The sequence below is a fragment of the Dasypus novemcinctus genome, chromosome 11, assembly GCF_030445035.2.
Source record: "Dasypus novemcinctus isolate mDasNov1 chromosome 11, mDasNov1.1.hap2, whole genome shotgun sequence".
Classification (NCBI taxonomy): Eukaryota; Metazoa; Chordata; class Mammalia; order Cingulata; family Dasypodidae; genus Dasypus; species Dasypus novemcinctus.
In genome coordinates, this window is record NC_080683.1 from 123,202,211 (window position 1) to 123,225,766 (window position 23,556).

At 46.4% G+C, this 23,556-nt stretch overlaps 1 protein-coding gene across 3 annotated transcripts in view; it reads right to left on the reverse strand.

Annotated features, from left to right (window-relative positions):
- Positions 1 to 23,556, reverse strand: part of PLAGL1 (PLAG1 like zinc finger 1) — a 57,606-nt gene that overhangs the window by 25,207 nt on the left and 8,843 nt on the right. The window contains exon 2 of one of the 3 annotated variants that reach the window (XM_058307587.1): positions 1,961 to 1,999. The exons of the other annotated variants lie outside the window; for them this stretch is intronic. Coding sequence (XP_058163570.1) covers positions 1,961 to 1,999 — 39 coding nt within the window. The remainder of the gene's footprint in view (positions 1 to 1,960; positions 2,000 to 23,556) is intronic. 3 annotated transcript variants of the gene reach the window in all.

Consider the following 23,556-nt stretch of genomic DNA (forward strand, 5'->3'; position numbering starts at 1 on the left):
TGCTACTGATTGTATGCCATTTTACCTACTTCATGGAATTGCCTTAAGAGTTTTATAATTGATTTTTAGGATCATACATAAGACTATCACCACTGTCATTGTAATGCCTATAAAAATTTAATATTATCTCTTCTAACAATTTCACTTTTTACTTATCTTTCCTGTCTTATTGCATTGGCCAGAACTTACAATATGTCAGAAGCTTCATGTCTTGATTTTGATAAAATGTTTGTCAGTTTTTGCTGCTAAGATGTGTTCGTGGCTGAAAACAAGTATTTGGTTCTACAATAATGAAGTAATAGTCCTAAGAGATTTTAAGAAATGGGTGCTGTTTTTAAATGTCCCATGGGACTCTGAGCTCAAAGTTTTTAAAAAAATTACTGATGTGATATAGATTATGATAAGATTACCAAATACTGAGTCATCTTGGCATTCTTGGGAGTAAGCCTTTTGGTCACATTAAATCTTTTAAAAATCTTATTTGTGGATTTTTTCTTTTATTCTCATCCCTGATAGTAAATATTTTTTAAAATTTTGCATTGACTCTTAGGGTGCAGTGTGGGCTACTAATCCTCTTAAAGAGTTTTTCCCAATCTTCTAAGCTGTGGGAGTTAAGCAGAATGGAAGTAACTGTTGCACAAGTGTCAGGAAGGGCTCATCAGTTAAAGGAACAGGCCAGCGCAGTCAAAACGACCTTCTTTAGCTGCTTCTACACTGAGAATTTTAAAGCCATTTATGTAGAATTTCATATAATATTCACCCAAAACTTCCTGACTCTCCTCTGTATCTGTTCCAATTATCTCTTTTTGCATTAAGTCATTCTGACCTAGCTTATGGTCAATGTTTTTGTGTTCCAAAGGTAGCGAGAGCGTAGGGTAGTATCTATCTGGAGAATGCAGAGTTCTGATGTTGATATTTATTCTTCCTTTTTATGTTGTTACAGCATATGCTTGTATTAGTCTTTTCTTATATCATAGTGCATGGCTTAATTTATCTTTGTGTGTTTCTGTGTGTGTTCATTAATTCAATCATTATTAGAGAATTTTCATTATTTCAATAATAATAACAAAAAACAGACAAACAAGAAAATTCCTCACCTCTCAATCTTTCTATGCTTTCCCCACTATACAAAGCTGCTGTTTCTAGCTGTTCTCTCCAAAGGTATAATCAGTGGCCTTTAGTAAATGGCCAAGAGAATCCATGACTACAACATATGAAACACTTCTCATTGCCACTTCCAGTCAGAAAAAGCAGGTATTTATATATTTGAAATGCTCCAGGCAGCCTGGCTTGGCCCACGAGCCATCAGGACAGGACACCAAGGCCACCACGGCATGCCGCTGCCCCGTGCTGTGGTCAGGAGGCAAGGAGAGGATGTGCACATGGTCATCGGCAACTACTGCACACACCCTTTTCCCACCACTTCCCCATCACTGTGCATCCCAAGGCATGCTCACACCTTGTTCTTTTTAAACACTCGGTTTTCTTTCAACAAGTATCGGGGAGCAGCTGCCTTCCAGCACTGGAGTAAGTGCTGGGGCTGCTGTGTGAACAAAACACACCAATCCCGGTCCTGGTGGCCAGGTCTTCCCGGCAACTGAACCCTGAGTGTGTTCTCCCAGCACGCCCCTGCAGCCTTCCACCTGCCGCCGGGCCGCTCCGGGCGACAACGGCGCTGAGGAACAGGGTGGGCGCAGATCACGAGCTGCAGCCCCGGCAGGGAGTCCCGCCAAGGCAACGTGTGTCCCTAATCCAAACCTGGGGTTCCGGTGACCTCAGAATGGCCGTCTATCACATGAGGGTATCAGGAAGAGTGCGACAGACCTTAAAGTAATTTAAGAAAATCACACTAAGGTTTGCACCCATGTTTGCTCCAGGCCTGCTGGACGAGTACAGGACATAGTTAAAGAATATGAGGCTTTGAGAAGAGGGATAAAAAGTAAAACATTTTTAGACTTACAAAGGCAATGGCTTTGGGTAGGAGTCAGACAGGACCAGTCTATAAAACAAAAATAAAAATTACTTATTAGTTTTGTATAGCAGTTGCATACCCACTCTGTGTTTGAAAATGTCTCGGCATAATCGTAGATTTACACGCAGTTTTGATAAACAACAGAGATCCCAGGTACCCTTTACCTGGTTTTTGCCAATGTAACATGCAACATTTTGTAAAACCCTTGCAACATCAGGGCTGGGACATGGACACAGGTACAATCCACCAGGTTTACTCAAGCTCCCCCAGTGTCACTGTACCTGTGTGTGTGCATGTGAGCGGCATGTCGCTGTGTGGGGGTGGGTGTGTACATGTGTGTGCACATGGGTGGAGTGTGTAGGTGTGTGTACACGCGCATGTGGATGGAAAGTGTAGGCTGTGCATGTGGGTGGTGTGTGCGTGCACATGGGTGGTATGTGCAGGCATGTGTATGTGCACGCACACACGTGCATGTGTGAGGTGTATGCATACACGTGCACATGGGGGTGATGCACACGTGAGCACACGTGTGTGCATGTTAGTTCAACACAATGTCATCAGCTCTGTAGCCTCGTGAGCCCGCCAGAGTCAGGATAGAGCATGGCCCCATTGCCACAGGGAGCTGTCGTTGCCCCTGCCCCACCGCCTCCCTCTCCTGCCCAATTTCTTGCCCGCTGATATGATAAAATGGTAGCCTCTGTGCATGAACAGTGAGCGTGTAAGAGACCACCTGGCCACATGCAAACCGGGAGCACAGAAGTCCGCTCCCCTGCCTGAAGAACAAATGGGTTTTACAGTCAGGAGCAGGTCCCCAGGGAGGTCTCCCCTCGCGCCCACAGCGTGCACGGCGCCCTGCAGAGGCCCCATGGGCGTGAGCGGGCAAGGGGCGCTGCCGGCATCCCCGGGCCTCCACGCCATCCCGCTCTTCCGCTCACGTGCTGCCCAGTCTTACATGCGGCCACCTCCTCCTCAGCGCCGGGGGCAGCAGGACTCAGCCCCCAGGACTCACGGCCAGCTGGCAGCGGAGCTCAGGGAGTGGCCCACGCGCGCCGTCAGGGGGCGCGAGGATGGCACCAGGTCCCGCGATTCCATCCGGTTCCGGGCAGACACGCGCTGATGGCGGAATACTTCACGCTAACACAAGGACATGGAGAAAGGAGAGGGACCAGAGCCAGGCCTTGCCAAACCCAAGGACGGCGCCTTTCACCCAAGGGCCACCAGCCCCCTTAGCGCAGACTCAGGCGAGCAGGCCGGGCTCCAGGCGGAGCCACCACCGTGCGTGGCGAAGCACGCCCACCCGACGTGGCCAAGCCTGAAGATTCTGGCCACAGAGAACATCTCCAGAAGTCAGCTCTCCTAGGCTCTAAAGGGGGCCGTGGCGCAGCTCGGCAGGCCCCCGTGGCTTCCTGTGGGGCGCTGGCCGAAGGCGCGGGGCCTCTCCACGCAGGCCGGCTGGTGGCCTCCTGGGGAAGCCACACATCTCTTGTGCACAGCGCTGCTCACTGGCCCAGCACCAGTGTTGACCAATCACATCCCCAAAAAGCCTGCTGCCCCCAGAGCTCTGCCAGCTCTCCCGCGCGTTCACCTGCTGGCTCCTCCCGGGGCGGGGAGCTCCAGGATGCTCTGCCACACACAAGGCCCATTCCCGACTTCCAGGGCAGCAGGGACTTTGCTCCCTCATCACCACTGACGCCCGTTAAAACGTGGGAGTGCCTGTGTTTCACACAATTTCTAGAAACCACTTTCTTATTTTAAACGTTGCCACCTCGCCCAGTTCCTCAAGCTCCTTTTTTCTGGCAGTGGAGGCGGTATTGAGTGCTCGCTTGGAGGAGGGGCTCCCCCCACCAGCCTGCCCACCTGCCCCACCCAGAAGCCAGAGGTGGGGTGCGGGGGCCCTCGGATCTGGGCACGGCCCCTGCAAGCACCAGCAGCCCGGGAGCACGCTCTCCAGCCTTCCTGGGTGAGCACCAGGGAGGGCAGTTTTCCCTGAAAGGTCAACGGCTGGAAACAGGGACTACGTGGATTTCAAGGTCCAGGAGAGCAGGACGGCCAGAGGCCTCCGGCAGCCGCGTGCACCTGCGCCTCTTTTCCAGGAGACGCCTTCTGGCCTCCTCCGCGCCCACGCGCCTTGCTCAGCCATGGCGTGATTCGTGCGCTACCTTGGTTCTCTCAAGCTCTCTCCATCCATGTAGGAGCCCCCTCCCGGCTCCCAAGGAAAGCTGCCCCAGGAAGCCTGGTGACGCGGCAGCGGGCACGCCTAAGCCGAAACGTCGCTCTGACGGCATTGCCCAACAGTCATCTGGGCAGCGCCTGCACCGTCGCCAGTGCCATCTGCACAGCTCCCGGAGGCCCCTCATGCTACAGCGTCCCATGCCATTGGCCGCTACGTCCGTTCGAGTCACTGTCTTTATTAAATGGTCACATTCTTAGAGGACAGGCAGTACCTCTGCCAACTTAGGTTGGCAAAGAGCAGCCGCATACAACACCCACGCGACGCCTGCCAGTGGCAAGCACGGCCGCGGCTTGTCTAGTTCACCGGAGGGCCTGGGTCGGGGGTCCTGGCGGGGGCCACTGAGACATTCCCCGAAAGGCAGGACCCGGCACCTGGGGCCACTCCGGGCACTTTCGCTTGAATTTCCTTTGCCTGCCCCACCCAGCTAGGTCCAACAGAAACTACATGCATGACCCAGGAATCCCAGGTGCCAAGGGGGCTGCAGAGGCTGGTCGGTCAGCTGGGGAGGGGCTCGTGCCATCGGGTGGGGGAAGAATGGTGAGATGACGATGTGGTGGCCAGAAGGGCTGTGGCTGAGGCTTCCAGGCATCACCCAGCCCTCCTCGCCTCTGTGGCGGATGGGTAAGTGCATTTCCCCACTTCACTGTGGAGGGCTCTGGGACCTGATCTAGCCAGTGGGACATGGACCCAGGCTGAAGCATTTAATTAACAGCATGACACGCCCCTCTTGTGCCATGCAAGCCAGGGGCGCACCGCCACGTCTCGGTGTGTGCATTCACAAGGTGTGGGGCCTCTGAGTAGATGTATAAACCGAGATCTCACTGATCCTCTACTGACATGGAGCATGGTGAAGAAACTAATGATTTTTGTTGTGTCACATCATTAAGCTTTGGGGGATGTTTGTTATTACAGCATAACAGCCTCTCCTGACTGATAGACAAGTTTCTTAGTGGGACTGGAGGTCAAACAAGCCAAGTTAAAACAGTCGCTCTTAATGGATGATAACATCACTTGTCGAGAGTCTTAAGGATCATCTCTACCACTCTAGTAACGTAGTAACTTAGGTGATGTCTTCTCTGCTCAGATGCCTTTATCCCCTGGATATGCCAGAATCACCACCAAACTCCTGTTGACAAGTCTCTCCCAGTCGATGCCATTCTGCCTTTAATTATGTGAACAGCATCTATCAAGCTTTGGCTGCCAAATCCTACACTTCCTCCCAGGTCTAAATCGAGACTATGCCTTTTTAAGCGGATTTTGGCTTCTATCAAGTTTGTTCTGTTTGGAGTTGAATTTTCCCTAGTTCCAGGGCACCTCCCTATCGCCACAGTGCACTATCTGTGCTTTTGCCGCAGCCACCTCTTGGGGACACACTCATGAACTTCTCTTCACTGACAGGCCTTTCCATTCACGGGCTTTCATTCTTCACATCCAAATGGGCGCCAAGGAGGAAGAGGCAGGAGGCTGCACAGGCCTGGCCTGTGTTCCCGAGAAGACGGACCACCAGGGACACGGCAGCAGGGGCCCCCACCCAGGCCCAGGGGGCGGGTCTCTAAACAGTAGGAGCCTCTGAGAAGACTGACGAGCACCGTGTGCTCCCCCACGGCCCCCCACGGTCCCCTCCTGGTGAGCCTGAGGGGGCGGCACACCTCAGCCACGGCGGTAATCATGAGGTACTTCGAGTTGTCAGCCTGACAGGAAAAAAAGGAAATATTCCTTTCTGTTTCCCTCACAGACAGAGAAACACACCGTGTACTCCAGTTTTTAAAAAAACCTGAACAGCACATTTAGGCCTTAAAACCTGGGAATTTCCCGTCCTCTACGCCCCTGTGAGGAAGAGCTGGGATGAATCAGAACAGGTGAGTCACTACAAAACAAACGAAATCCCAGCTGAGGTGACGCGAGAGAGGCTGACTACGCGGCGGCCAAGACAAGGCCAGAACGGCGTCGGTCAGCAGCCCAAGTGCCAGTGCTCGGCCACCGCCCTGCGCAGTGCGGCCTGGGAGACGCCCTGGGCGGGCAGCCCTCTCACCGCCGGCAAGGGGGCAGCGATCCCCAGCCAGGGAAAGGCCATTCCCTCAGTGGCCGTCGACGCCTCTGCCAGCTGGGACACGGGCGCCAGGCCGCGGTGGGCACTGGCTCGCCTCAGCTCCGCCTCACGTGCCCCCCAGATGCCCGCAGGAGCTCGGCCAGGCACGACCCCGAGACCCCCGGGGCTCACGAGTCAGAAGACGCGGCCCAGGAGCCGGCGGCGGCGCGGCCTGCGGTGCCTCAGCGTGGCACGGCCAGCTCCCAGAGCCAGGCAGAGACGCCGGCTCAGACCCTAGCCCAGGACTTGATCTCCGTGACGAGGATTGACGCCACGTGAGACAGACGCAGCAGTGACCACCTCGGTGCTAATTCCCAGGGTAAAGTCGGGGTTACTCTCTTCGAGTACAGATCACATATTGAACAGGAAACGATTACACCTTTGAAAACAGAAGTTCTACAAGAAAACAGAAAAACTGATTGTACTCTTTGGATGGCTTTATGCTTTATTAAAATGTATTATCTTAGGGTCCACAGGCTGGAGGAATAGAGTGTGGATGAGAGTGGACTTACTGATACTCTACTATGGAACTATTGTGACTAGCAATGGAAGAAATTGTAGCATGGATGTGGAGAAAGTGGCCACGGTAGCTGCTGAGGGTGGGGAGAGGAAGGAAGAGATGGGATGTGGGGGCATTTTCAGGACTTAGAATTGTCCTGGGTGGTGCTGCAGGGACAGATGCTAGACATTGTGTGTCCTGCCATGGCCCACTGGGTGGACTGGGGGAGAGTGTAAACTACAATGAAGACCACTGTCCATGTGGTGCAGCAGTGCTCCAAAACGTATTCACCAAATGCAATGGATGTGCCACAGTGATGGAAGAGGTGGTTGATGTGGGAGGAGTGGGGTGAGGGGGCCGGGGGGTACATAGGGGCCTCATATTTTTTAATGTAACATTTAAAAAATAAAGAAGGAAAAAAAACTAAAAAAAAAAATAAATGTATTAATATTGATAAGATTGATGTATTAATTAAAAAAAAATAGGCTAGCTCTGCCGAACACCTCTCATGCTTCTGAAATCCTTTGGAAGATGAATTAAACCTGGAGTGCGTGCACCACTGGCTGACCCCAGAGTTCTGAAGGGCCCCAAGAGACAGCAAATCCTTACACACTTCCCCAGAAGCTCTCCTAACCTCGTCTTTAATGATTATTTCAATTACTGTCTTATAGTTTAGGAATTTGCTGGTGATCTGAAGAGGAGTCTCCCTCTTCACTGGATATGTTTCTGGATAGCTAAAAATAAATTAAAAGGGCCTGCATGCCACAGCTTCAATGACCCCGGGGTCGGAATGCCGCACCAACTGCCTCTACCCCTGCCCCCTTCCCATGATGGTAAAATGGCCCCATCTCCACCAACGGCCGTCTTCCCCGCCGCCTCCAAGGCCTCGGGCGCCCATCGGGGGGCACGGCCGCGGGGAAGACGGCAAGGCCTTCCGGTGCACTGGCCGCAGGCCTGGCCACTCACTGCCCAGGTGCCAGGACCGACGCTCAGGTGACCAAGCCAGCTTCCAAGGCAGAACCCAAAAAATTCAAAACTGCTCCAAGATCTGCTAAGATCTACTAAAGCATAAAGAAACACAGAAAATCAAAAAACAGAGAGGAAAAATCATGATTGAGAAAACAAGTCAGTCCACGGCCACCTCACGGGGCAAAGCTACCTGCACGACTGGCCCAAGGTCAGCGCCGCTGAGCTGACCAAGGGTCCAGGCCAGCCTGTGGGCATTTAAGAATGTTCTCATCTTCCTACCTGGTCTTCTAAAAACACCGTCACTAATGGAATTACTGTAAACCAACAATTATCCCTCACACAAAATAGGCCCTTTTCACTTCCCACGCCGGGAGAGTGCAGGCTGGCACTCAGGGTCTCCATCCACAGCACAAGGCAGCACGGTTACCCAGGGATTCTTTGGCACCCCGATTAGGCGAGGGAGTAAAACATATTTCCAGTAGCTTCCATTTTGCTCCCTTACTGTTTTTTGACTTTCACTTTACACGTTTTTAAGACACCTTAAATCTTGATTTAGATGGAAAACGGTGTAGCTTCTTGGTAGTGTATTTAATGTGTGTAAGTTACTCGTAAAGCTAATAAGCAGAAGTGCAGCATCATGTAGATTTTCACGTGCACATATTGTGTGCCCCTGTCATTTTCATATCAAACACTAGAATAAGCAATTGTGTAATAAAGAATTTGGACGGCCTCTTCCCCTGGGTCCTGCGAGACAGCCTACAAATCCTTGGAATTTCTCAAACGGCAGGAGTGTCTTGCTTGTTCACTTTGGGCCCCCAAAGCACACCTGATCACCGATGCTAACGAGGTGACTCACACGGGGCTCCCGCCACACCTATCTAAGGATGGCTTATGCTAATGAAGGACAGGTGGGGCAGCCGCACCTGCCCACTCAGGAGGGGGCCGGTCCTGCCAGAGGCCGCCGTGCGAGCAGGGGCTGGCAGCGCCGAGAAGCGCCAGCCAGGCCTCGCCCAGCCCCTGGGTGCGGTGGGCAGGGGGCTGGACACGGAATTCCACAGTCGTGCCCGCGTAAGGAAACCCCAATAACGACTCTGGGCACCGAAGCTCCAGGGTCAGCCCTGGTTGGCAGTTCTCTTTGGAGTTTGTCACTTCGATGACGGGAGGGGGTCACATCCCCAAGGACGCCGGGAGGTTGGCGCTCGAGACCCTCCCAGACCCCGTCCTCCTCGTCTCTCTTTGGGTGGGCCTGATCTGCGCCCCTTTTGCTACAACACAACTGTGAACGAGGAGAGCACTTCCCTGCGTTCCGTGAGTTGTTCCAGGAAAGCACTGGCCGGGGGTGTGGCACCCTCTTTCTTCGCAGCCAGCGGGTCGGAAGTGCAGGTGCCCGGGGACCTCCAGCCGCGCCTGGTCTCTAGGAGGGGTGGTCTTGCGGGGACTGTGCCCCGACTCCTTTAACTAATGTGTGACTGGGGGGGTGTTTATTTATTTGTTGTGTTTTTGTTTCTTTTGCTTTCAGAAAAGAAAGCTCCAGGTTAAACTTACTTGGGGGAGTGAGTTAAAACTATCAAGGAAACTTAGGATTCTAAACTGCAGGATTTAAACAGATTTCTGTACTTTGGGGTGCATACGGGAACTGTTTTTGGTCAAAATTTGAAATTACATCTGCCTCCTGTAATGAGTACTTGTTCAGTGAATGCGTGAATGTACTCTGAGTTGACTATCTTAGAAAGCTAATTGAGAATATTTTTTACAATGCCTTCATGTCATTTAAACTCTTAAAACCATTATACTATACATGCTTACATAAAATGTTTCAGTCCTGAGAATGAAGATTTTATCGATTTTGTGTGTGTGCCTAAAGCACAAAGAAAGGACGTGAGGCCGTCATTCTAGGTATTTCAGAATATCTTTCCCAGGGATGAAAGAAGGCAGGAAATTTAACACTGGGTGGGCCCAAATCTTAAGTGTCAAACAGAGACCTTTGCTTCGAGGCTAGCAACAGTGAGGATTTCCACAAAAATCCTACACCCACCGGCTGCAGTCACGGGAGCCGACAGCAAAACTCCAGCAGATGGAAGCACTAGAACCCAAACCTCCAGGCTCTTTTACAAACTAGAAAGGGCAAGGGCTGTGTAGGAGCCAACCAAGCCCAAAAGAGAGGCCCCTCTGGCCGCCCCCCGGGCCCTCTGGCCACAACCTGCTGAGCCGCGGCTGCCTGGAGATTTCCTTGATTCGGAAACTGCCTGGACGGCAGTGAGGGCGGCTCAGAGGCGCTTTGGCAATGGGGGCAGCAGAGCCCACTGCTCCTCGGGGCCCTTCTGAGTGGTGGGGGAAGTCTTCTAGCGCAGACCCGTGCATCTGCCTGTGGGCGCAGGAGTGGCGGGTAACCGAGGCGGCTGCAGCGGGACGAGCTGAGGTCAGCAGGGGAAAACGTCTACTCAGCACCTACGAGGTGCTCGCAGAGGGAAGCCACGCAGAAACAGCCATCTCCCCCAACAGCCATTCTTTGTTTGTAAAGAAGAAAGCCCCAGAATAAAGACATTTCCCACTTTCCCTTGAAGAAAAAAAATTGCCACATTACTAATGATGAGATGTAGACAGAAGCACTATATATGAATTCTGGGAATGGTCCTTGAAGGAAGAACATACCATTTCATATCTTCCTCCTTCCCACTGGCTGGAATGCAGATGTGATAGCTGGAGCTGGACTAGCCATTTTCATACACGAGGCAAAGAACAACAGTTCAGAATCAAGAGTTCACAAACAGGTTCTCATGTATATGAGCACCTGACTTTCAAAAGGGTGCCACCACAGTTAAATGGGCAAAGGAAATTCCTTTCAAAGAATATTTCCAGACCTACTGGATTTCTATACTAAAAAATACTAACCTTGACCCTTATCTTTCATCATATGCAAAAATTAAGGGAGATCATAGAATGGATCACAAATCTAAGTGTGAAAGGAAGATTAACATCTTCATGAGTGTGGAAAAGGCAAAGATTTTTTTTTTTAAGATTTATTTCACACACACATACACACATTGTTTGTACTTGCTGTGTGTTCGTTGTGTGCTCTCTGTGTCTGCACATCTTCTTTTAGGAGGCACCAGGAACTGAACCCAGGACCTCCCATATGGGAGGGAGGCACCCAACTGCTTGAGCCACATCCACTCTGAAAGATTTCTTAAACAGTACACAAACACTGACTATTAAAAAACAATCCCCTGGATTTCACTAATTCAAAACTTCTGTTCATCAAATGAGGTCATTAAGAGGATAAACAAAGTCACAGGAAGACGATAACAGTGACATACATATTCAACAGAGAACTTTTATCCAGAATATATGAAGAATTCCTACAAATCAGTAAGATAAACAACCCAAGAGAAATGGAAAGGAAGGCCTCTAACTTGTCTAGGAAGCATGTGGAAATGCTTGCGTATCATTAATCATCGAGGAAATGCTAATGAAAACAAATGTGCTATCACCTTGCGCCCACCAGAAGGCCTAAGTGAGAAAGAACGACAGTATCAAGCTTTGGCAAGGAGAAGGAATGACTGCAGCTCCTGCTGCTGGTAAGAGTGTAAGTGATTGGTTCACTTTTGGGAAACTGTTTGGCAGAATTTACTGAAACTAAACATATACTTACCCCATATCCAACAATTCTACTCCTAGATACATTCCCAAGTGACACAGCACAAATGTCCACCAAAATTCCTAACAGCCCACACCAGAACACGACCTATATACCTACAGAACTACAAACATGGACGCATGAGCTGTGGTGTACTGACACCATCAACTACTACCCAGGAGAAAAAGAAGAAAGAACTAGAGACTCAGAAAGCAGCAGGGACAGAGCACAACGAACTGTGCTGAACGGAAGCAGCCAGTCCCAAAAGGAGGCATACGGTTTGAACACACCTAACCAGAGCCCAAGAACAGGCAAAGGAAACTCCAGGGACAGGAATGAGAAGAGCGAGAGCTCCAGGGGAAGCACTGGCCAGACAGTGCGTGGATTCCCTCTTCCTGGACGGATGAAACATTATAACATTTTCTACTGCAATCCAGGTGCTGGGCACACAGGTGCACATGTATGTAAAAATTCATCAGGCTGCAGGCGTGACACTGGCGCACTTTATACAATTTTTGCATGTATTTAATACCTCTGTAGAAAGAAAAATAAGTACTTTATAAAAGCTAAGACTACTTTTACCTTATCAGTTGCCCAGTTCAGGTTATAGGCAAATGCAAACTTTTCTTCCTAAAAACAAAAACAAAGACCAAGCAAACCATGCTTAGATTTCTGTTTCACTGGCCCAAAAATAATAAGCTAAAAATAGAATATTCAAACCTTACCCATCGGTGCCAATAAAAAAACCTAGAAAGAAACCCCAAAGAAAGTAGGCGCACCCCAGTGAGTCCACGGCAGTTCTGAGGCATGCCAGGAGTCTCTGTGGGTGGCAACGGAAGCAAAGTACAATTTTGGTGGTGAGTTTTACCATGAATACATCTGTTCAGTAATTTTATTTATTTAACTATTTATTCTTAGCACCAAGGCAGCCGCAGCCTGTCAATAGAAGACCTAGCAAGAGCTTCTGAATCAGACAAACCAGTTTTGCCACTTACTGGCCACAGGGCATTGGGCAAGATTCTTAAACCCTTTAATAATGAGTTTCTGTGCAATTTCAAACAGAAATAATAATGCCTACACTGCAAAACTGTAGCACGGCTGTAGTAAGTACTGGAGAGTGATAGCTCTTTAGCAACAGCTCTTCGCAGGCAAAGCGTCGTGCCAGGTGCTGGAGCCTCATCTCTAGGAAGCTACCATGGAAATGACATCTAGACATAATAAGCGGTGATGGGAGGGGTAAGGCCTGAATAGGGACCACTGAGTACAAACTACAGGGCTCTTATCTAGGCAGGTGGACACAGCGTGGGTGTCCACTGCACAGGGCCTGGGAAACTTCAATTGAATGTGAGTCGGGAAAATACACTCAAAGCAGAGAGAAAGGCGTGAATTAAAGCAAAGCTGCCGACAACGGGGAGGGGAGCGCCAGTGACAGACGGGCACTTGAGGCTGCCCGGCCCCCTGGACCGAGTCCGATGGGTGCTTGCGGCCAGTGTCCTGCTGGGCCAAGCCTGAGACGCCCCAGAACACGAGACTGGTGAGGTCCGGTGTGGACCAGATAGCGAGGGGCCGCTGTCAGGGACAGGACTGGAGGGCCTCCTTTTCCAAGGTGCTGGCCTGCCCCGGGGCGCTGTGGAGAGCGAGCTGACTAGTGGCTGTTCCCCACGAGAGCAAGGAAAGGAAAACCTGAACATGGAGAACAACGCAGAACAGCTAGAGCCTCGACCACGGCACGGACAGGAGTGAGATGGGGAGACAGATGGAAAGGCATCGGGAGGTCCAACCTGATGGACAGACGCTGGGTTTCCCTGAAGGTCACAAGTGGTTCTGTTCCAGCTGGCCCGTAAGCTCCTCGAGAACAGAGGCACACGCAGACCCAGCACACCTGCCCCCCTGCACAGAGACAGTCGTTAGTGCGGTGTTGGTGCAGCGCTCTTTTCCAATATTCTAAATACTTAAATCTCTAAACACAAAGCCAAATAATACGATGTTTAGGGTGAAATGCGGGAAACCTAAAATCCTTTCTCCTTCCTGTCTAGGGTCAATTTTCAGAAGACGTGCCGTTTTTAATTCTCCCATGAAAGAGCTCTCTCTATCTCTATCAAAAGACAAAGGAGTCGATCACTCCAGGGCTTTGGGAATGCTGTCTCCTCAGTTGCTCAGCTCTTGTGCAATCTTTTTATAGGACTCAATCATTCATTATGTCCTTTGCTACAGCAGAAGAACAGCCACTTTATGACTCATAAATATTACATGGAAAAAACAAGGCAAATAAAATAAGTTAAATCCAGATCCTATTAATACATAAGGTTTGCCCAAGAATGCAAGATGGCTCAATGATTAAATATTGAATATAATTATTAAAATAATGAAAATTAAAATCACCTCCCACACTAAGAGACAAAGAAAGGGGAAAATGGGTACGACCTAGGGACCAACAGTTCTTGCCATTTCTAAGCATTAGCTCACTTAATCTTCCAACAACCTCACGAGATGGCCACTTGTTAGCTTCATTTTAGGGATGGGAAAACCTAGGGCAGAGAGGGTAAGTAACTGCCCCTATGACACGGCCAGGAAGAACTCCAACAGAGTCAGAAAATGTACTTAATGCCATCTGATACCATCCACGCTGTGAAACTCTTAGAGAACTAGGAGCAAAAGGGAACGTCAAACACCCACCATCGTCATCACATGAAGACGAGGCACTGCAGGTGAGAGGTCCACTATAACTACCACCATTCTTCACTGCCCTGGGCTCCCTATTCATGAAGTAATGCGAACGTGAACAAATAAGAGCCATGAAGATTCAAAAGGGGAAAGGAAAAATTGCCATCTCTTACAAATTACCTAGTCACGATAAGAGAAATCTATTAACAAAGTAATAACTAACCAATTAGAAAATATACTGAGAAACAAAGATAAATCATTCACAGTAGCAAAATTTTAAAAATCACAAGGATCTGGGAATAAACTTAATAAGCCTTTATTTATAAAATATCTTTGACAGACCATGAGAAGACACAAGCTGGGAGAATGGAAAGATTTAATACTGTAAGTATATCCATTCTTCCCGCATTAATCTATAAATTCATAGCCACTTCAAAGAATCCAACAGGATTCTTCATGGAACTTCATAAACCAATAGTAAAATTCACAGGGAATGGGAAAGGTCCAAAAGTAGCCAAGACACTTCAGCATAACAAAAAGAAAGTTCATGCCCTGTCATATTGAAATGCATTATAGAGTTATCTTAAGATTTGTGCAGGCAATGTGGGAAGCTAGATATTCGGGGGGGAAGGGGAGCCTACAGGAGAGCACCTATAAATTTTGGATAAACATCCTTTAATATGTCAACATGTCAGTGATTTGCAAATTTACCATACCACTTGACTAAGAAAACCTATGCGATCATCCAAAAGCATGTGACAAAATGTAACACCCAGTGTACTGCACGTACACTGCCTTCTCTGTCTGCCGAGAAGGCCCAGCAGCAGCAAAGCCCCAGCAGCACTGAGCACTCAGTCCCAGAACCCGGATTCTATATACCATCCTCCAGTAAAAGGAACTAGAGCTTCCTGAAGAAACAGCTGGTTCTAAACTGGGGCAGAAAAAGTACTAACTAAGCTTGGAGTATCATACAGGAAGTGCTTTTAAAAAATGGGACCATGGCAAAAGGACAGAGGCCTACCTTAAAAAGCTCAACATGCTAAAGATGGAACAATTTAAGCAACGCAATAATGGCAATATTGGATTAGAACCCAGAGATTATAATAAATATCCATGAATACACACTTATATAAATAAGTGACAGGATACATATATAAATGGGAGGAAAGCGATAAATTATCCTTCAGAAATAATTCCAACTAACCGTAGAAAAGATGAAGAAAATAGAAAATCACTATTAAGGTAGCATAATAATAACTGCTGCAGACAAGATCCATCAATGCATAGTAAAATTAGTGGGCAGAATTTTAAGAAGGGATAGGGTATCTGCATAGCCTGAAAACATCTCCCTCAAAATATTTGTTAATGACCCTGATGGTTTTAACATATGCCCCAAAATTAGCTGATAGTCTTCCCTCCCTGCCCCTTGCATGTGAACGTGATTCTAACAGGGTGGAACAGGGAAAGCGAGAGATCTTGCAGTGCAAAGCCTGGCGGGCGCCCTACCGGGATCAAGGTTGCTAACACCAGCTGACATCGCGTGTCCCCAGTGCGATGCGAGAGGGCACAGCCCGCAGTGGCTTCCTCCCCCAAACCCCTGACTGCCGTGTGATTGTGAGGAACATCAGACAAACCCAAACTGAGGGACCGTCTACAAAGCCCTGGCCAGAAGGCTTCAAGTGTGACCAGGTCAGGAGCAACAAGGAAAGCCTGAGAAACCATCACAGATTGAGCCGGCCAGGGGAAAAGGACGATTCAGTGCAAGGAAGCACGTGGACTGCATTTGGGAACAGAAAAAAGACATCTGTAGGAAAACTGGGAAAACATAAATAAAATCTGTAGTATAGTGACAAGTATTATGCCGAAGTCAGTTTCTTAGTTCTGATAAATGTAGCAGGGCACGTAAGAGGCTAATATGAGAGGAACGCTGTATAACATGCACCTCTACTGTAAATCTGAAATTATTTCAGGAAGCTTTTTCTTTTAATTCAATACCCATTTAGGAACCAAATCTCAGTAAATGAGGAATGAAAGAAATTAACTTCGATATGGTAAAGGACATCTACAAAAAATTTATAATAAACATCATCCTTAAGAGTGAAATACTGAATTATTCCCCTTTTTATCAGGCACAAAGCAAGGATGCCTGTTCTTACTACTTCAATTAAATATTGTTCCAGAGGTCACAGTCAGTGCCATAAGGCAGGAAAAAGAAATAAAAAACAAAAATCTTGGAAAGGAAGGTTTACACCTACTTTTGGTTTGCAGATGACTTGATCATGCATTTATTAAATCTCCCCAAATCTAAAAATTATAAGAAATTATAATTTAGCAAGGTCACAAAATACCAGACTGATACACAAAAATCAATTGAATTGCTATACCTAATAAGACAGTAGGAAAATAAAATTAAAAAAAAAAAAGCACCATTTACAGTAGCACCAAAAAACATCACATGCCACAGAAACAAATAATTGGTATGTCCTCTACAAGGATAACTACAAAACAATGCTGAGAGTAACTGAAGAAGTTCTTCAGTGTTCCTAAGCTGGGAGACTAATATTGTTAAGACAGCCAGTCTCCCAAAATTGATCTGCAGAGTCAACACAATCCCAATCAAAAGACTGGCAGACTTTTAAAAACAGAAGTTGAAGCCAATTCTAAAATTTACTGGACACACAAGGCACATAAATAGTCAAAACAGTGCTTATCGAGAACAAAATTAGAGGGTTTTACACTACTGTATGTCACAATTCACTAAAAAATACAGTGAAGTGTGGTGCTGACACAAGAATTGACAAATAGTCCAATGAAACACAGGAGTCCAGAAACAGATCCAAATATACGTGACTGTTGCAAAAACTGTATGTGATGCAAAAAAGCACGAACACTCCTCCCCCCATTGATAAACCAGATGTCATAAAAAAAAGTATGGGGAAGCAGAATTGGCCCAGTGGTTAGGGCATCCGTCTACCACATGGGAGGTCCGCGGTTCAAACCCCGGGCCTCCTTGACCCATGTGGAGCTGACCCATGCACAGTGCTGATGCGTGCAAGGAGTGCCGTGCCACGCAGGGGTGTCCCCTGTGTAGGGGAGCCCCAAGGAGTGCTCTGCCATGCAGGGGTGTCCCCTGTGTAGGGGAGCCCACGTGCAAGGTGCGCACCCCGCAAGGAGTGTGCCCCATAAGGAGAGCTGCCCAGCGTGAAAGAAAGTGCAGCCTGCCCAGGAATGGCGCCGCCCACACAGTGAGCTGACACAACAAGATGACGCAACAAAAAGAAACACAGATTCCCGTGCCACTGACAACAACAGAAGCAGACAAAGAACACGCAGGAAATAGACACAGAGAACAGACAACTGGGGTGGGGGGTGGGGGGGGTGGGGAAGGGGAGAGAAATAAATAAATCTTTTAAAAAAAAATGTATGGTCATCAAAAGGCAGCATTTCTTAAGAAAATAGAAAGGCAAAATTCAGGCACATAGGAAATGTTTGCAAGCATGTCCCTGAGAAGTGTTTCCTCTCCAGAACACATAAGGAACTAAAATTAATTAACCAAACGACCAACAACCTAACAAAAATGGATTAAAAAATTGAACTGAAACTTCACAAAAGGAAGCTGAATAGCCATAACATAAATAAAATGGTGTTCAACATTACTTATATTCCTGGAAGCACAACCAATCTGCTCCAAGACCACCAATTCAGCTCCTTAGTATATACCAAGAGAAGCAGAGGTCTACCAGTGAAAGTTCAAGAACATTTGTATTTCAAGAACATCTACTTGAAATGCTGAAACACTGAAAACGACTCATGTTCATCACAAGAGAAAAGATAAGTAACTTGTGGTTTATCTATATAATTCAATACTATAGAATGAAGGGCAACTTGCCTTTTCTGTAAAAGGGCCAGATATAAATTGTTTAGGCTTTGTGGGTCACACAAGTCTCTGTAATAACTACTTAATTATGTCAAATGGGCAGGGCTATGTTCCAATGAAATTTTACTTAAGAAAACATGCAGTGGTTTGGAATTGGCCCATGGGTCAGTTTGTCAATCTTTACAATGGAACAAAAAACAAAAAAGCCTGCTTATATATACAACATAGATGACCCTCAAAAAAGACTGTGTGAGCAAAACAAGAATAAATTGTATGATTCATTTATACAAGGTTCAAGAATACTTAAAAGTGATCCATCATGCCAGAAGTTAGGGCAGCAGTTGCCTGTGGGAGAGGAGAACTCAACTGACAGGAAGCGATGAGAAAGAGAGAACACTTGCAGGAAGAAAAGGTTTTTCTACCTTGTAAGATAATGACTACACTGGTGTGTGCAGCTTTAAACTTCATCAAGCTGTACACTTTATCTCTGTGTTTTTGTCATACATATATTATGGCTCAAGCAAATTATACAAAAATCTGAATACAGATATGAAGGAATTACCTAGACTTCAACATGGAAAAACTATTTAAAGCTAGATTAAGAAAAGTGGGTGGACAGAGTGAGAAAGTCTACAAAAAGGCTAATCAGAGTTCTTGAAGGGAAATTATTTTTAAATGGGCAGAAAGAAACATTGAAAGGGATAATGGGATAGAACATTCCAGAATTGATCAAAGACAAACCATGAGGAAGCACAATAACTGCAAAGCAGGATGAATGAAGTGTCTACAACTAGGCACAATTTTTGTAAAACCACAAAACACCAGAGGAAAAAGGACACCTAAAAAGCAGCCAGACTAGGAAAAGGCAACGACGGCTAAAGGCTGTGATAGGAGGCTCTAGGGGCCAGTCTCTCTCCTGAACAACATGTGTAAGTTCTCTGGACATTGGCCAAGACTTATTTTGAGGAATTGGCCCTCTGATTGTGGGGACTGACAAATCTGAAATCTGTAGGATAGGCCAGCGGCATAGAGATTCCAGTAAGAGTCGATGTGGAAATCTTTAGTCTAAGATCAATAGGGAAAGCAAGCAATCGGGAAACTCCAGGAGGAGCAGAGTTGTAGCTTGAGGCAGAAATGCTTCTGGAATCCTCAGTTACTTGATCTTAAGGTCTCTCAACTAAATGGAGTTACCACATTAAAATATTTGGAATGTACGAAATATTTGGAATATACTGTTGAAACTACATTGGTATTATCTACACAAAAAATTATAGAACATACAAAGAAACAAAGTATGGCACATTCACAAGAGAAAAGAAGAAATTCACAGACAACATCCTAAGGAAGCCCAGACACTGGAATTACTAGACAAATAAGTTAAATCAACTGTCTTACATATGCTCAGTGAGCTAAATGAAACAATGAGTAGATAACAATTTGGCATCTTCTTCATAACATCAGGCAAATGATGTAAGAAGAAGATGAAAATATCTATAAAAAACAGAAAATTATGAAAAGGAGTCAAATAAATTCTGCAGTTGAAAATTACAGTGACATGAAGAGTTCACTAGAGATTTTCAGATGCACCTTTAAGCAGGCAGAAGAAACAAACAGCACAGTTGAAGATAAGGCATTTGAACTCAGTCTGAAGAGAACAAAAAAGAATGAAGAAAATGAACATTTTGTGCACCAATGGACCTGTGATACACCACCAAGAGTATCAAGATATGTACCACAGGAGTTCCAGAAGGAGATGAGAAAGAAGAAGGTGGAGAAAAACAGTTGAAGATTTGATGGCTGAAAAATTCCCAAATTTGAGGAAAGACATAAGTATACAGAGCCAAGAAGCTCAATGAATTCCAAGCAAGATAAACTCAAAGAGATTTGCACTGGGATCATTTTATTCAAACTGTTGAAAAACCAAAGATAAAGAGAAGACTCTGAAAGTAGCAAGAGAGGAGCAAGTCTTCATGTACACAGGGTTTTCAGTAAGACTAACTGCTAATTTCTCATTAGAAATTACAGATACCAAATGTAGTAGGATGACATATTCAATATACCCAAAGGGGGGAAAAAAGCTATCAAACAAGAATTCTATATCAGCAACTCTCCCCCAGGAATGAAGGAGAAATTAAGACATTTCCAGATTTAAAAAAAAAAAGCTAAGAAAGTCATTCCTAGCAGAACTGTCCTACAAGAAATGCTAAAGAGAATAATTCAGTCTGAAATGAAAGGACACCAGCCAGTAACCTGAAGTCATAAGAAGAATTAAAGAACACTGGCAAAAGTAACTATGTAGGTAAATATAAAAGCCAGTATTATTACACTTTGGAATTGTAACTCCTTTCTCTCCTATGTGATTTAAAAGGCAAGTGTGTAAAACAATAATAAATCTGTAAATCGGGCACACAATGTATAAAGATATAATCTGTGACAATAACAATATTAAGGGAGAGGGCTGGGGATGTACAGGAGCCGAGTTTCTATGTCCTACTGAAACTAAGCTAGTATTACTTAAACTACACTGTTTTAAGTTTAAGATGTTAATTATAATCTCCAAAGTAACCACTAAGCAAATAACTTAAAGACATACAAAAAAAGAAAAGCAGGGAATCAAAATGACACACCACAAAATATCAAACATAAAGAAGCAGTAATTGAAGAATTGAAGAGTGAAAATCATATAAGGCATACAAAAAACAAAGAGTTAAATGGCAAAAGCCCTTCCTTATAATTAAATACTTACCTATGAAGGAATTAGACTTGCCAATCAAAGGGCAGAGATTAGCAGATGGATTAACAAAAAAATTAAAATGACCCATCTATATACTGTCTCCAAAATATTCATTTTTGATACAGAGATGCAACAAGGTTAACAGAAAGGGATAGAAAAACATATTCTACAAAAGTAGTAACCAAAAGAGAGCTGGGTGGCTGTACTATTATACAAAATAGACATTGTAAAAAAAGTTATGAGACAAAAAAGAACATTGCATATGGATAAAAGTGTGACTCCATCAAGAAGAGAGAACACTTACACAGACACTGACTCAGTCTGGCAGAGCTGCCATAACCAAGTAACACAGACAAGTTAGATTAAACAACAGAAATTCATTGCATCTTACAGTGCTGGAGGTGGGAAGTCTGAAATCCAAGTGTCTGCTTCCACCGGTGTCTGCAGGGTTCTGGCAGGCGCTTGCCGGCAGTGCAGGGTGCCCGTGGCCTGCAGGGAAACTCCCTCTCTCCCTGGTCACATGGTCATCTCAAATCACACTTCATCTCATCATTCCCTGTCTCCTACTGATTGTGTCCAAATTTCCCTCTTTACAAAAACCAGTCACATTGGATTAGGATCCACCCTAATCCCTGATAGAGTCATCTTCACATCTTTAAGATAACATTTCCACACAGGATCACGTTCACAAGACAGGTGGGAGGGGGGCGGGTTAGGACTTGAACATCTGTTTTGCAAAGACACTTCAATCCATAACATTTGCCTAGCAAAACTGCTCCAAAACATATGAAGCAAAAATGGGCAGAATTGAGGGGAGAACTGGAGACTCTGTCACCCCATTTTCAATACCAGCTTAAATGACAAGACAGAAGATCAATAAGGAAACAGAGAGAATGAAGAGCGCTGTAAACCAGCTGGACCTGACAGCCACACAGCCAGACACAGAGCACTTCCCCAGAGCAGCAGAATGCACACACTTCTTGAATGTGGAGGGAGCATCCTCCAGAGCAGATGATATGTGAAGCCACAGAACAAGATTTAATAAGTTTAAAAAGAATGAAACCATGCAAAGTATCTTTTCTAATCACAATGGAATAAAACTAGGAATCCATAAAAGAAACTGGAAATTCACAATTACCTGTAAATCAAACAATGCAGTTTTGAATAACTGATGGGTCAAAGAAATCACAAGGGAATTAGAAAAGACCTTGAGGCAAATGAAAAAGAAAAGACAAAATAACAAAACTTATGCAATGTAGTGAAGGCAGTCTTCAGCGGGACATTTACAGCTATAAATGCCTTCACAAAAAAAAAGATAAAGTGTCTTAACAGCCTAACTGTACATCTTTAAGAACCAGAGAATGCACAACAAACTAAACCCAGAGCCAGCAGAAGACAGGAATTGAGATTAGAGTGGAGACAAACAACACAGAAAATGATAGCAAATAAAAAAAAAATCAAAAGCTGGTTCTTTGAAAAGATAAACAAAATTGAAAACCTCTAGCTAGCTGGACTATGAAAAAAAAAGAAGACAAACTAAAGAAATGCAAGTGAGGGGATAGTATTCCTAACTTTTTTCCACAACTTCTTTTATTTTAATGTTACATTTAAAAAATATAAGAGGTTCCCATACACCCCCCACCTCCCCCACCCCACTCCTCCCACACCGACAACCTCCCCCATCACCGCAGCCCACACTGCACCAGAGCCCTGCTGCACCACAGGGTTAACAGTCCACACTATAGTTCACACTCTCCCCCAGTCCACCCAGTGGGTCATGACAGGATATATAACATCCAGCATGTGTCCCTGCAACATCATTCAGGACAACGCCAAGCCCCCAAAATGCCCCCACATCACATCTCTTCTTCCCTCTCCCTGCCCTCAGCAACTACCGTGGCCACTTTCTTCACATCAGTGCTACAATTTCTTCCATTACTAGTCACAACACTTCCACAGCAGAACATCAGTTAAGTCCACTCTAATCTGTATTTCATTCCTCCATCCTGTGGACCTTGGGATGGTGATGTCCACTCCACCTCTATATTGAGAAGGGGCTTAGATCCCACATGGATGATGGATGGAATTCTCCTGTTTGCAGGTGTAGGCACTCTCGGTTCCCTGGTGTGGCGGTTGACCATCTTCACCTCCCTGTTAGCTGGCCTGGGTAAGTCCAATGAACCAGAGGGTAGGAGTAGCAAGACTATTGAGGCTCAGGGCCCAGCTGGCACATGGACAGTCGAGATTCAAGTGTCCCGAATATACACCAACCCTAGCACAAACCACAGGTTCAGTAAAAGTGACAGAAGAGGCATGTGTAGAAAGGTCACCTCTGAGTCCAACTCCATCACACTCAGGAGCACAAATTCCAAAATAGGGCCCACTGACATGGTACAGAACTCCAGAGCCATCCGTCATGACCACAGAACCTGTGGGTCTCCATAGCCCTCAGGACAACCAGTACCTGGGGTTTTATCTACTTTGGCTGTCTTTGGGGTCCTCCTGGGGCGTGCTTTTTTTTTTTTTTTTTAAAGATTTATTTATTTCTCTCCCCTTCCCCCTCCACCCCGGTTGTCTGTTCTCTGTGTCTATTTGTCTTCTTTGTCCACTTCTGTTGTTGTCAGCAGCACGGGAATTTGTGTTTCTTTTTGCTGCATCATCTTGTTGTGTCAGCTCTCCGTGTGTGCGGCACCACTCCTGGGCAGGCTGCACTTTCTTTCGCACTGGGCGGCTCTCCTTACGGGGCGCACTCCTTGCACGTGGGGCTCCCCTACGCAGGGGACCACCCCTGCATAGCACGGCACTCCTCGCGTGCACATCAGCACTGCACATGGGCCAGCTCCACATGGGTCAAGGAGGCCAGGGTTTGAACCATGGACCTC